The 12,435-nt window shown below is 55.0% G+C and overlaps 1 protein-coding gene across 1 annotated transcript in view; it reads right to left on the bottom strand.

Moving 5' to 3' along the window:
- Positions 1 to 11,301, bottom strand: part of WNT3 (Wnt family member 3) — a 49,687-nt gene extending 38,386 nt beyond the window's left edge. The window contains exon 1 of the mRNA XM_007175850.2: positions 11,222 to 11,301. Coding sequence (XP_007175912.1) covers positions 11,222 to 11,301 — 80 coding nt within the window. The remainder of the gene's footprint in view (positions 1 to 11,221) is intronic.
- Positions 11,302 to 12,435: the final 1,134 nt, after the last annotated feature.

Below are 12,435 nucleotides of genomic sequence, written 5' to 3'. Positions count from 1 at the left end.
TGCTGATGATAAAGAAAAAGAAAGAAACTGATCAGAATTCCTGCAACCCAAAACAATCCAGTCAGGGCCAGCTCTCCGATACAGCAAGATTTTTTAAAAATTTATGTATGCCTTGCCTCTTTCCAGAAGGATTTGAAGTGCCTGAGGCAACAAATTCCAAAGGCAACAAATGTTTATTGAGCAACTACTATGTACTTGCCAGGCACAGAGAAGACAGCGGTGTGGAGACAGTGCCTGACCTCAAGGAATTTATAACACAAAACACATGAGATTGAATAACAAAATGAAAATAGAAAATCAGAATTAAGGTGAAGAAGAGGACAAATACACCAAGTCAAGGTCAATACAGGTGCAAGGACTGAGCTCACATTGGACTTAGTTTTCTCACAGTCAGGACATAAAGGGAAACATACTTTAACTGCAAGGAGGAATCATCCTAGCTCCTCAGGGAGAAATCAAGGTGAATATTGAAGTATAAAGGTCAAGTAAAAAATCATCTATATCAGAGATAATAACACAAGAATTGGTTTGGGCAAGAAAGAGGATTCTGTCCTATTGTTTTCTGGTATGTGTGATGGGGGCTGGATGCAAAGGAGCGTAAGGGATTAAGTAGAATGAGGAATCTTACAGCTGGAAGTAATGTGAGGGGTGAGAGGTCATGACTCTACCTTCTTCCTATTTCACAGGTGAGAAAACGAAGGCCCAGGAAGTAGTGACTTGCCCAAGGCCACCCTCCCTCCACTCCCACCCAGGCAACAAAACAGTCACAGGGCCACTACTGCCAGTTTTGTAGATGTGGAAAGCTTGCCAGTGACTTGCACATGTCCCCAAATAAGAGACCTCCCAGAGGTTCAGAAATAGTATCAACAAACACAAAGCAGCAGCTTTCAAGTTGAAGGTCAAATGTAATCTTGACTCAAAGCCATCCTTTGAGGACCAACATAGAATATGAATAAGTAAATTCCTGCCGCATGTAAGAAGTCCACTTTTTTTTTTTTTTTTTTGGCCATGCCGGCTTGCAGGATCTTAATTCCCCAACCAGGGCTCGAATCCGGGCCCCTGCAGTGGAAGCATGGAGTCCTAACCACTGGACTGCCAGGGAATTCCCAAGAAGTCCACTTTTGAGTCCGAATGGTGGTAGAAGGAAAAAGCTTTGGGCCCAACAGAGCCTGGGTTCAGAGCACAGGCTTCGTGACCTGAGTCCTCATCTGTAAAATGGTCAGGGTTTCGTTCTAAATCATGATGTGTGTATAGGGACCGGCACATACACACCATTAACAAACATACTGACCCACGCCTGGATAGGGAAACAAGTCCCACCGAGTGGGATTTTTAAGCTAAAGACTCAGACACCTAAGCGTCGTGTGAGCTGTGGGGGAGAAATACGACACTGATAGGACACATTTGCAAATGGAGCTGGGATGGAAAAAATAATCCCAGGGGAACTGAGCCCACGGAGACAAGGTGCGTCTCCGCTTCTGGGACGGCAGCCTACTCAGATCAGGGGTGCCATCCTCCTGGGTACCCCCTGAACCCAGGGGCTGTTAGCCACGTGGGGCCTGAGTTGAGCAATGGGAATCAGTTTCAGCTGCCTTTCAAAGTCAGTGGAAGCACTGTGCTCCGAGCCCTGAACCCCGAGCCACACCCAGGGAGGAGGTTTTAATTCATTCTGCTCCTTCAGTCTGCTCACGACACTGTCGAGATTCACGTGTGCAACTGGCACTCTTCAGAACCTCTTTTGCCCGCTTGCCTTTACAGAGTGTATTACACGCAGCACAGAGCTGTGTTTTTGTTTACTGACCCCCACCATATGCTCGGCATTGGGGGAGGCGGCTGAAAGGTATCTGTAGTCTGGTAGAGGAGCAGAAGATGCCCACAGCCCGTGGGAGAAGGTGGCGGGAATACAGGGCATGGCTGGGGGGAGGCGGGGAGGGAAGGGAGTGATGACATATTCCCTGCTTGCAGGGCAGTGGTTTGGGAATCTAGGAGGGCTTCCCAAAGGAAGAGGACTTTGATCTGGGTCTGGAAAGCAAAATGGAATTTCAGCAGTTGAGTGTGGGGAGGGGAGAGAGGAGGTGGCGTAGTATTTCCATGAACAGGCACAGAGGGATGTTGGGAGGCTCATGGGGGATTATGAAAGGTACAGCTGATATGGGCAGAGGCCAAGCCTAGGGAGCCTCGGTGCCAGACAAGAAGTGGGGAACCATGGGAGGTTTTAGAGCAGGGGAGAGACAGCCTCAGAAAGCCAGGTTAGGAAGATACGTGGTGAGGAGCTGGACGGCATGTAGGAGGCTGGCTCACTCCCGCTGCCACAGCCCCTATTTGCATTCCTAATGGGCCCTGCGAGGAGAGATTGGTTTTCCTCGGTTTTCCTCGCTGGCCCAGCTGGCTCTGGCAGATAAGTGGGACTCTGTGCCCAGGGGCAGGGCGCTTGGTCCTGTTGCTCCCATCCCCCTCGCCACCCCACCCCCCCAGAGACACACACACACACACACACACACACACACACACACACACACACACACACACACACACACACACACACACTCTCCTTCCTGTTTTTCCAGCCTAGCTTGAGTGAATGGTTTCCCCGTTTGCTGGTCCCCATCCAGGTGATTAGGATTTCCTGATGGCCACAGACCTCAGAGGAGCCCCTTCCAGCTCCTGGCCCTTTACCCTTACTCCTCCTCACCTCTACTCACATCTCCCACCACTGTGTCCCTGCTTAGAAATCCTACACCTGGCTAAGCCCAGGTCAGGTCTGTGATCTCTGCACTAGTTCGGGTGAACCTGGGCATGCCCTGTGGCCACTTGACCTCCGACCTCTGCTCCCTCCCCTCGGTGTTCCCCACTGAACCTCAAGACCCCCTCAGGAAGGAGCTGAGAACTCCCCTGTCCAGCTCCCATTCCTTCCTCCTCTGCTGGAAATACCAAATCTCAAGCTCAAAGACTCAGAGAGTCCTGCCAAGTCCATCCTTAGCACCTTTTGACTAGGAGCTGGCTCTTACTCCTCTTTTCTGGTAGGACCAGCAATGATAGAGAGCTTCTCTGGAAAGAACTTGATGTTTCTCAAGGGCTTTCATAAAGATTATTCCTTCTGAAGCTCTTAACAGCCTTATCATGGCCCATTTTGCAGATGAGAAAACCGAGGCCTGGGGAGGTTAGAGACTCATTCATGATCTCACAGCTGTTTGAGTATAAAGTTTTGGGCTCAGTACTCCCCACCCTGCCCTGAGGTCACCTCTCAGTGACTGCCCCCCACCCACGCACCAGACACAGATAATCCAAATAGCTGGAAGTCCAAGGCCAGCAGCTTGTTCAACTCCCCTATTTACTGAGTCAAGAACAGTGAAGGGACTTGCCTAATGTCACACTGCAACCAGTGGCAGAGCCGGGTCTCAGGTCTCCTAACTCCCTGCCCAGAAACCTCCCACCACCCCACACTGCCCCCTCTTGTCTCCCAACATACTTCCCCTAGATGTATGGGTGTGCCTGACATTTCTGGAATTCACTCCACACACATAATGAGGCCATTTTGAGAAGGCTCGCCTCAGGGGGAACCAGAGAGCTGTCTAGTGTCCCCATCCTGACCCCTGCCAACTCCTCCCGGCTGTGCACGCTAAATAGACTCCATCGGCCTGGGCTTCCCTACCCCCTGCCCCCGACACACCTTGCTGGCCTCAAGAACTAGAGGCGGAGTTTGGGGGTTTCAAAGCTGTGATGGAGGCTGCATGGGAACTAAGAAACAGTGGAGAGATGTCAGGCTGGTCGCCGCACGGGTCAGTGTTCACGGAGGGAACCCAGACATCACCACAGTCAGTAACCGACAGAACGGGGACTGCTTCTTAGCAGCACAGAAGTGATTTTAGCTTTAGCAGTTGAATTGTGGCGACTCCCTGAGACATTAGTTTAATGTGAGGATAGGAAAGTTTCTCTCCCTCCGATGTGAGGCTGACCCTGCCTGGAGAACCTTCTGGATCTTAGGCTGCCACTGTGCCACGTACCACAGGCTGCCTAACGCCGAAGAACTGGGTTTCAATCTCTGAGCACAGAGCCAGATGCCCAGCTCCCAGCCCACTGAGAACCATGCAACAGAAAAGGAGTCAACTTGAAGGAAGAACCCTGAAGCAGCTGTAGGATAGGCCACTGGGGGGAAAGTATGGGGTTGCACCCTCAGGAAGATTCTAGAAACCCTCTGCCCAGGTGGGTTAGCTATTCACCTGCCCAGGAGCAGGGAGGAGACCAAGTGATCTTCCTGAGGCAGTCCTGTTTTCCAGCCCCCTCTGCATCCCAGGCTCCCCTGCAGGAGTCCCAGGAGGTGGGACTCCGGCCTCTTCCCTTTTTCTCCACCCCCTTGACCCCCAGAAGCACTTCCTGCTCCCCGGCCTAGTCTCTCATTGAGAACAGGGAATTCCCTCTCTAGCAACATGAGATCAAGGGACACTGCTTGGAGTTGGGGCAGCTACAGGGACAAGATCTGGAGGGGGAGGGGGTAGAAGGCGCTCCCCTGCTGCTGCCCCACTCATACCTCCGCCCCCCAAAGAATGTAATTAAGCAGCAGGCCTCTGCCAGGAGCCAAGCTTTCTGCCTTCCGTCTATAAATCACCTTCTGAATCATCTCTCAGCTCCTGGAGGAGTAACTTCTGCTCGGGCTGCTCCAGGCGGCCCCAGTGCCACTCCCCCCTCCCAACCCCCCTGCCGTGAACCTGCCTCCCCTACCGCTCCCTGGCCTAGCCCAAGGTGGCTCAGCTGGAAATGGCAGTGGCTGCAAGAGTCCAGCAAACTGTAGGATGGGAGGAGGGTTAGGGGAGACTACAGTGCCCTCTCTACCTTCCCCCCTTTCCTGGGCAGGCAAACAGCTGAGCTTAGGTTAGCCTAGCCTAACTTCCTCAGGTTAAGTATAAAGCCACAGGCTCATGGTCACCAGTACCAAGTATAACGGGGCAAGCTGGCTCTGAGGATAAGGAGAAAACAGAGCCAGGTGGGGCCAACCTGGGAGGACTTCTTGGAAGAGGCAAGTTTAGATCCAGGACTTAAAGGAGTCAAAATAGCTTGCACAAAGGGGGTGAAAATAATATGTATATAGTACTTCCGGTATGCCAGGCATTATTTAGGGAGCTTTACGTGTACTCCCTCATTTAATCTTCACAACAACCCTGTGAGGTAGAAACAGTCGCTGTTCTCATTTTACAGATGGGGAAACTGAGGCTCGGAGAGGTGAACTTGCCCTAGGTTTCCCAGTGTGTGAACGTGAATGTAGGCAGCCTGGCTCCAGAGGAACGTGAGTGTTTGGGGAAAATGAGGTTTGGGTGTGCACGCAGGCGGGCTTGGCAGTAGCGGAGCAGCCAGCTTTGGGATGTAGGTCAGATGGGGCTGCAGAACGAAAGGGCTGGGCTGCCTAAGGCAGACTCTGACTGTCTGAACAGCGAGGGAGGGTTGGGGGAGATAGGCTCCCGGGGTAGTGGCACTGGGGCCACCTGGAGCTCCCTGCTTCACAGCCGTGAATCAGCTCCCTGTCATAGCCCTATAGACTCCAAGAGGCAGAAGGCATCCCTCAGGCTGCTCAAGAAAAATGAAGCCCAGAGGGAGGACGGGGCTTAAAGCACAGAAAAGGAAAGAGACTCATCCTGGGTCACACAGCCAGTCACTGGTAAACTCCACACCCAGACACAGGTCTCTCCCCTCAAGCTCTACCCACTTCCTGGCACACAAGTAACATGAATGTGTAGATGTAGCATCAGGATGGCACTAACCTTTGAGGAAGGGGTTAGGCTAACCTCCTCCCCCAACTAGGGATAGGGGGTAGAGAATGTCCTTTCCCTCCTTGGTGGCTTTAGAAGGATTCTGTGGCTCACGGCAGAGTGGGTAGAAAAGGCTAGAAGACCAGGTCTTCCTCAACCCCCGGGCTGACCACATTCTGAAGCCAGAAAGGTCTTCGTTTTTCCCACGCTCCCTGGAAGGGTCCGATAGCTACATCCTCCTCTGAGAAGAGTCACCTCTCCTGCCCCAACCCCAAGCTCCTTGTCTCCTGCCCAGACCCAGGAGAGACCTATTCAAAGTCTAGAGAAAACCCCAAGCTCATAGCTCTCTTCCCCCACTTCGTGTCCGTAACACCTTCTCCATCCTACATCTGCCTGAGTACCATTCAGGTTTATTAGCATTAAGTTCTGTAGTGGGCAGGATGGGAGATACCCGCTTGGCTGAGTCTATTCTTTGGGGATTTCCACCTAGGGCCCTCTCTGTCCACCTCAGTTTCTCCACCTGCACCAGTGATTGAGCAAGCACCCGGATGCCAGAGAGTGTGGGTGCTGGCAGGGCCTGGCCGGGTTTGCCACTGGGAAAGCTGAAGGAGGGGAGGGGAGCGTGCCCACTAAAGGACTTGGCACTGCAGCCCAGCTCCTGCCTCTTTTGACCTCCCCCCAAAGTTCTTCCCACCAGGCAGCTGTCCCAGGCCCTTCCCAGACCAGAGGCCCTCAGGACACCTGGGGTGAGGGAGATGCTCAGGGCCCAGATACTAGCCATCCCTCACCTCATGGCCACAGAGCTGTTGATAAAATGCTCTGAGATTCTGGGAGAATTTTCCCTGACTGCTACCCCTTCCCCCCCACCCCCATACCTTCCCCCCACATATTACAGCAGGTTCTTCCAAGAACATAACTCAGCTCCAGGCTCCCGGTATTATAATAACATTTGACCTGTGTTTTGTCATTGTTGCTGTTTGTTTGTTTGGTTTTTGTTTTTGTTTTTTAAGCAAAATGTGGTCCCATCAGAAGAAGACAAACAGATCAGCAACCAATTTTGCTCCCTTTGGACAGCAAGCCCCGCCCACAATGGGAGGGGTGGGGTGGGCAGGAGGGCTGTTAACTCACTTCCAAGAGACCTGGATTAATTTCCCCACCACATCCCCCCAGGGTAAGGCCTGCCCTGGAAGGGAGAGACCACCCGGTTAAAGCCTGGCCATCCGATCTGGTATCTGCCCATCTGTCTGTCTGTCTGTCTGTGGGATCAACAGCCTCCAGCCAGCTCAGCTCCTCGCCAGCCCCAGCCCCAGCCAGCTGTAATTCCTGCCTGTTACAAGTGTTAACACCTGGCCTGGGGCCTTCCTCCCCCGCAGTCTCCAGGTGCCTCCCTGGGCCCAGCCCACTGACCCCCACGGGGTTTGACTGAACATGTTCACAAGCCTCTGAAAGGCGGGTGGAGGTGGGAGTGGGTGGGGGAGGCAGCGGGACATCGGACAGATGGGGAAACCGAGGCAGGGTTTAGGGCAAGTGCTTGAGTGGGGAAATGGCTCCCAGGACGGTGGAGAGAGAACTCAGCTGTTATTGCCCAGCTCACTGCCCTTGACTTCTGCGGAGCACTTTCACCCAAGCTGTGAAGCAGGGGCAGGCTGGTGATTCCTGAGTAAGGAAACAGAGGCCCAGAGGGATGTGTCCCACGGAGGTGGGCTCCCAACCCCCAGCACAGGCCCCTTCCATCAGGGCCTTTGCCTCTGGAATGCAGCAGGCACTAGGCTGGGCCCTAATAAGATCGTTCATTTTTCCCCCAGGAAGGAGAAGAAAGACAAGTTCCTCTACCAGGCGCTAACTGGGACTGACAAGAAGAATTAGAGAAATCAGTGCTGCTGCCACGGCTCCCAGCTCCGCCACTACCTGGCTGCGAGGCCCTGGAACATGTCTCTTCCTTCCGTGAGCCTCTGTCTGAGGCCCCTTGTAGCTCAGGCTTCTGGTCTACCTTCTCTCAGGGCTGGGGCCTGAGCAGCACAGAACGCTTGGGATGGGGGTGCCCTCCTTGAGGGGTGACACGGGCAGAAATCCCAGCTGAACTATTTCCCCCTAAAGTCTCTCCTAGGGAATGTGTGAGCTGGGAGGGCCAAAGAGGGCAGGCCATGATGGGCTAAAGAACTGGAATCTGGCTGCCCTGGGGGCAGAGTAGGAATAGGAATCTGAGGCCCGTCTACTCTACTGTCCCTGTCCCAGCCCTGGCCCCCTGCCCCGGGCCCTGAGAACATGACACCCACCACCCTAGCTCCAAGACCAAAGACAGACGGTGTAAGAGGGGAGGGCTGGTGACCATAGTCCTCAGACAGACAGGATGAGCTTGTGCCAAAGAAGGCTCTGCTGGGGCTTCCCATGTGGCGCAGTGGTTGAGAGTCTGCCTGCTAATGCAGGGGACACGGGTTCGAGCCCTGGCCTGGGAGGATCCCACATGCCGCAGAGCGGCTGGGCCCGTGAGCCACAACTGCTGAGCCTGCGCGTCTGGAGCCTGTGCTCCGCAACGAGAGAGGCCGCGACGGTGAGAGGCCCGCGCATCGCGATGAAGAGTGGCCCCCGCTTGCCACAACTGGAGAAGGCCCTCGCACAGAAACGAAGACCCAACACAGCCAAAATCAATCAATCAATCAATCAATCAATCAAACATACGCATCTGATTCAAGATCCTCAATTAAAAAAAAAAAAAAAAAAAAAAAAGAAGGCTCTGCGCCGCCCCCCTTCCCCATGCTGCCCAGCCCCAGATCCCAGGTCACTGTGGCCCTTGCAGCTTCCTCATTAGACCCTTGTCTGTGTCTGCCGGACTGTCCCTCCGGGACCATGGATGCCCACCAAGCACCCAAGTTTGGGATGTCATTCACACTTACAGGTCATGTCTGCAAACATATCCATAGCCATGGGCCCAGCCATGGTCACTAGCACTTGAGGACAGGGTCACAGGCAAACTCAGACATAGCCCTCACCACACTCATACTCACAATCAGGTCATGGCCATGAGCACTGATATCCATGCACAAAGACATCTGTGGAGCTTTCCCCTTATACAATCATGAAGACACGTGCACGCATGCACACTCGTGCGTGCGTGCAGACGCACACACACACCACTCACATGCCTGGTCATGAACATAGTCATGCGGTGTCATAAGTAGACACAGGTGCTGACCTTTACATGGGCATAGATACTTCTAGACTTTCTGTGTCTCACACACATACACACACACTCACATAGAATCAGCCACTTGCTGACACTTGTGTGCAGACACACAGCACACCCTGTCACGGGCCATGGAACCCTCAGGCACATCTCACACAAGTTCATGTTCACAGTCATCCAGTTGCAGGCACAGACACTGCTTCACACAGAGACACACCAGTGTACAGATGACACTCCTTAGGGTCATAGACATAAACACACACACACACACACACACACACACACACACACACACACTGCTCAGACAAAGCAGCAACCCTGTCCCCGCCAACCCCAAACAAGCCATGTGTCCAGCGTTATGTTAGGGCCAATGTCCTGGCTTTCCAGGTTTTTCCAGCATCTTCCTATTGGGTGGTCCCTATAGGGATGCTCCCCAATACACCATTACACAGCAGACCCCCCAGCCACCAGCATTGACCCAGGAAGTGCCCTTGTCCCGTTCATAGGATAGGGGAAGCTGGTCTTCCCCCCTTGGTTCCTGCAGCCTATGGGACTCCAAGCCCTCTGTTCCCACCCTCCCCGCCCACCCCCAAGGTCCCTGTGAAAGAAGAGAACAGCATGGCCTTGGGCAGGGGATGGGAAGAGGGTCGGGAAGGGCCAGTGGGGCAGGATTGGTTTCTGCAGCAGCCTTCCTCGCAACTGCCAAAGCCCCCAACCTGGCATCCCAGGCTGCCCCGGCCACCCTGGGGACTTCTTTATGTACAGGAGGCCTCAGGCTAGCCCATCGCCACGGGAAGGAAGGGTGGGCAGAAGAAAGACTTCCCCTTGGATGTCTGTCCTGGGAGCAACTCTCAGTACCCTCTAAATGGAGACCCTTGGCCATGCCCTGCTCTTACTCCCATCCTGACCCCCCCAAACACCCAGACACAAATACTGCCACCCCCAAACAGCTGCAGGCAGACTCGGGGTGTGGCCCCAAATCTCCTTGCTCTGCTCCCCCTATCCCAAGCTGGGCAAAGGGTGGTTAAGGGAAAGGGGGACACGCAGGTGGCACTCCTCTCTGACTTTCATTCCAGGGCCACAGTCCCTCTGCTAACTCACAGATCCCCAATTCTTCCTCCTCACCTTCCACCCCCCACACCCCCTGGCCGAGGCTCTCCTACATCCAGGAGGGGAAGATTCTTTAATTAAAGTTTTCCGGAATGCAGGGGGCTGGAGACTGAGGAGAGGAGGGGTGTAATTTAGAGAACTGGTTTCAGTGTGTCTTTCCCCTCTGGCCTCTGGGACCTGCTGGGTGTCGATGAGGCCGCTTGGAAAACAAGGGGACTCCCTGGAACTGGGGCTCCCAAAGGGCTGTTTATTCCACGGCCAGTTCCCCCATACACGCACAACCCCCCACCCGCCCCCCGCCAAAACACCGCGCCTGGTTTCCCAGCCTTATTTACTAAAAATGTCTTTTGTATCCGCATTTCTCGGGGACGGGATCCTCCTCTCCCTCTCTCCCTTTCTCCTCGGTCCTCGGGTTTTTCCAAAAGGAACGAATTTGACATGGAGAATTGGGTTTTTGGTCAAAGAACAAACCCACCCCCTCCCAAACAACTACATTTTCAAGAAGCTCCGCTTTTGCCAGGATGGACAAGCAAGAAATGAATTAAATCTGAATTCAATGGCATCTCGGATCAGCAAATACCATATTCACTTCTGAGGCTCCAGATTAATCTAGAGCAGAGTGGGGAGAATCTGATGAAATCCACCCCCCACTACCCTGCCCCGGGGGATCCCTGAAGCGATTGGGGTCTAAAATATGAAGGCACAGGGGGGTTATTGTGGGGAAATCTCCTGATGGAGGCGCCGAAGGAGGTGAGGGTGGCAATGAAGGAACAGGATGATTTTGCCCATGAAGACCCCAAAATGGAGAAGAGGAGTGGCTGGGCCCCAGGGACATCGCTGGATTTCCAGAAAGCCAACTGCAAGCAAATGGAGGGTCTTCGGGGCCCCCAGAGTGGATCGGGTGGAGGGTTAGGATCTAAGAATAAGAGACCTTCTGAGACGGGGAACGTCCTCCAGCCTCTGCAGCGAGTAGCAGGGAAAATGGTGATTATCAGAGAAGCCAGGAGTTGGATTCTGAAGGCGACACCAGCAGAAAATCCAGGGAGGTGGGCGAGTCGGGGTGCTGGAGGGAGGTAAGAAGAAAGGAGCCCCAGCCCTGCCGCAGCCCACCCCCAGCTAGCGCCCCCCACCTCCCTGGGGCTCCGAGGAGAAATCTGGCCGCGGGCAGATAAGAGGCGAGTCTTACCACCAAATTGGGTAGCCGGCGAGGACCCTGGTGCCACAGAGCAGGAGGCCGAGGAGCAGCCCGAGCAGGTGGGGCTCCATTAGAAGCGGCGCCGAGGAGGAAGTTTGCCCGCGACCATGAAGAGGGGGAGCGACGCCCCCAATAGTTGGAACAAAGTCCACTTGAGATTGGAAATGACTTTCGGGCTTGTCAGAAGCGCACCTCCACCCGCAGCTGCCCCCCTCCCGAGCCCAGCGCGGAGCAGCCGGGTTTGAGGATGTCAGCGAGCAGCCAATCAGCGCCCGCGGCCTAAGGTAAGAGATGAGTCTCTAGTTCAGCCTGTCAATCACGCGCCCCTCCCGCCCGGCCCACGAGTCGGGCTCCGGGAAGGGCATCGCCCAGCAAACTTGGGCAAAGCCCGCGCCCCGGACACAGTGGGAACTTGGGGGCGACACGGCACGTCGGACCCTCTGCTGGCGCGGGACCGCCGCGGCCCCCCGCCAGCCAGGTTTAGGGAGCCGGGGCTGTGACTGGGGCGTTCACGTGGTGCCAGGTTGGCGTGGGTATTGATGGGTGGCTCCTTTTCTCTCGGGAGACCGTGACCTCTCGGGACTTGGGCCTATGAGGAATCGAGAGTAGAAAGCACAGGGATGTTTCCAGAAGCTTCGCTCGGGCAGGACAGGATCCGAGGGTCTCGGAGGGGGCTGGAAAATGCAACCCCTCCCAGCCTCCCGAGCCCGCGAGCGGGCCGGCCACTCGACCCAGCCGCGGGAGGTCGCTTCCCGGGTATCCGAGAGGCGCGCAGAAGGGTCCGCGGAGGCTCGAAGGTCTGGCTGCGGGCGGCGCCGGGGGACAGAGCCGAGTGTCATTTGAGTCTTTTGTCAGGGATCAGATCGGTATCGGGACCTCCTGCTGCCTTTGCATTTCCTGCAACTGACACCAGCGGCCAGTTGCATTTCCTGCGCGGGGAGCCGGGTCACTTTCTCCTCCTAGAGGGGTTCAGGCCCGGCCTCAAGCTCAGGTCAGAAGGACGACCCGCGGTCCCATTTGGATCTTGTGGATGAACAGTTTGGGGCGCGTGAAACGCAGTAGCCCCAATAGGGAGCAGCTGGGGTCCTCGGAGGACCTCCTTGCCATCGAGACCCCCTTCCCTGCCCAACTCTCCTGCCTGAGGCCCTGGGCTCCAACCTGGGGTTTGGTGATAACGTCCCCCTTTCCTGTGTGGACACCAAATG

The sequence above is a fragment of the Balaenoptera acutorostrata genome, chromosome 20, assembly GCF_949987535.1.
Source record: "Balaenoptera acutorostrata chromosome 20, mBalAcu1.1, whole genome shotgun sequence".
NCBI classification, from domain to species: Eukaryota; Metazoa; Chordata; class Mammalia; order Artiodactyla; family Balaenopteridae; genus Balaenoptera; species Balaenoptera acutorostrata.
The sequence above is the reverse complement of the archived record's forward strand: the minus strand, read 5'-3'. Positions and strand labels throughout refer to the sequence as shown.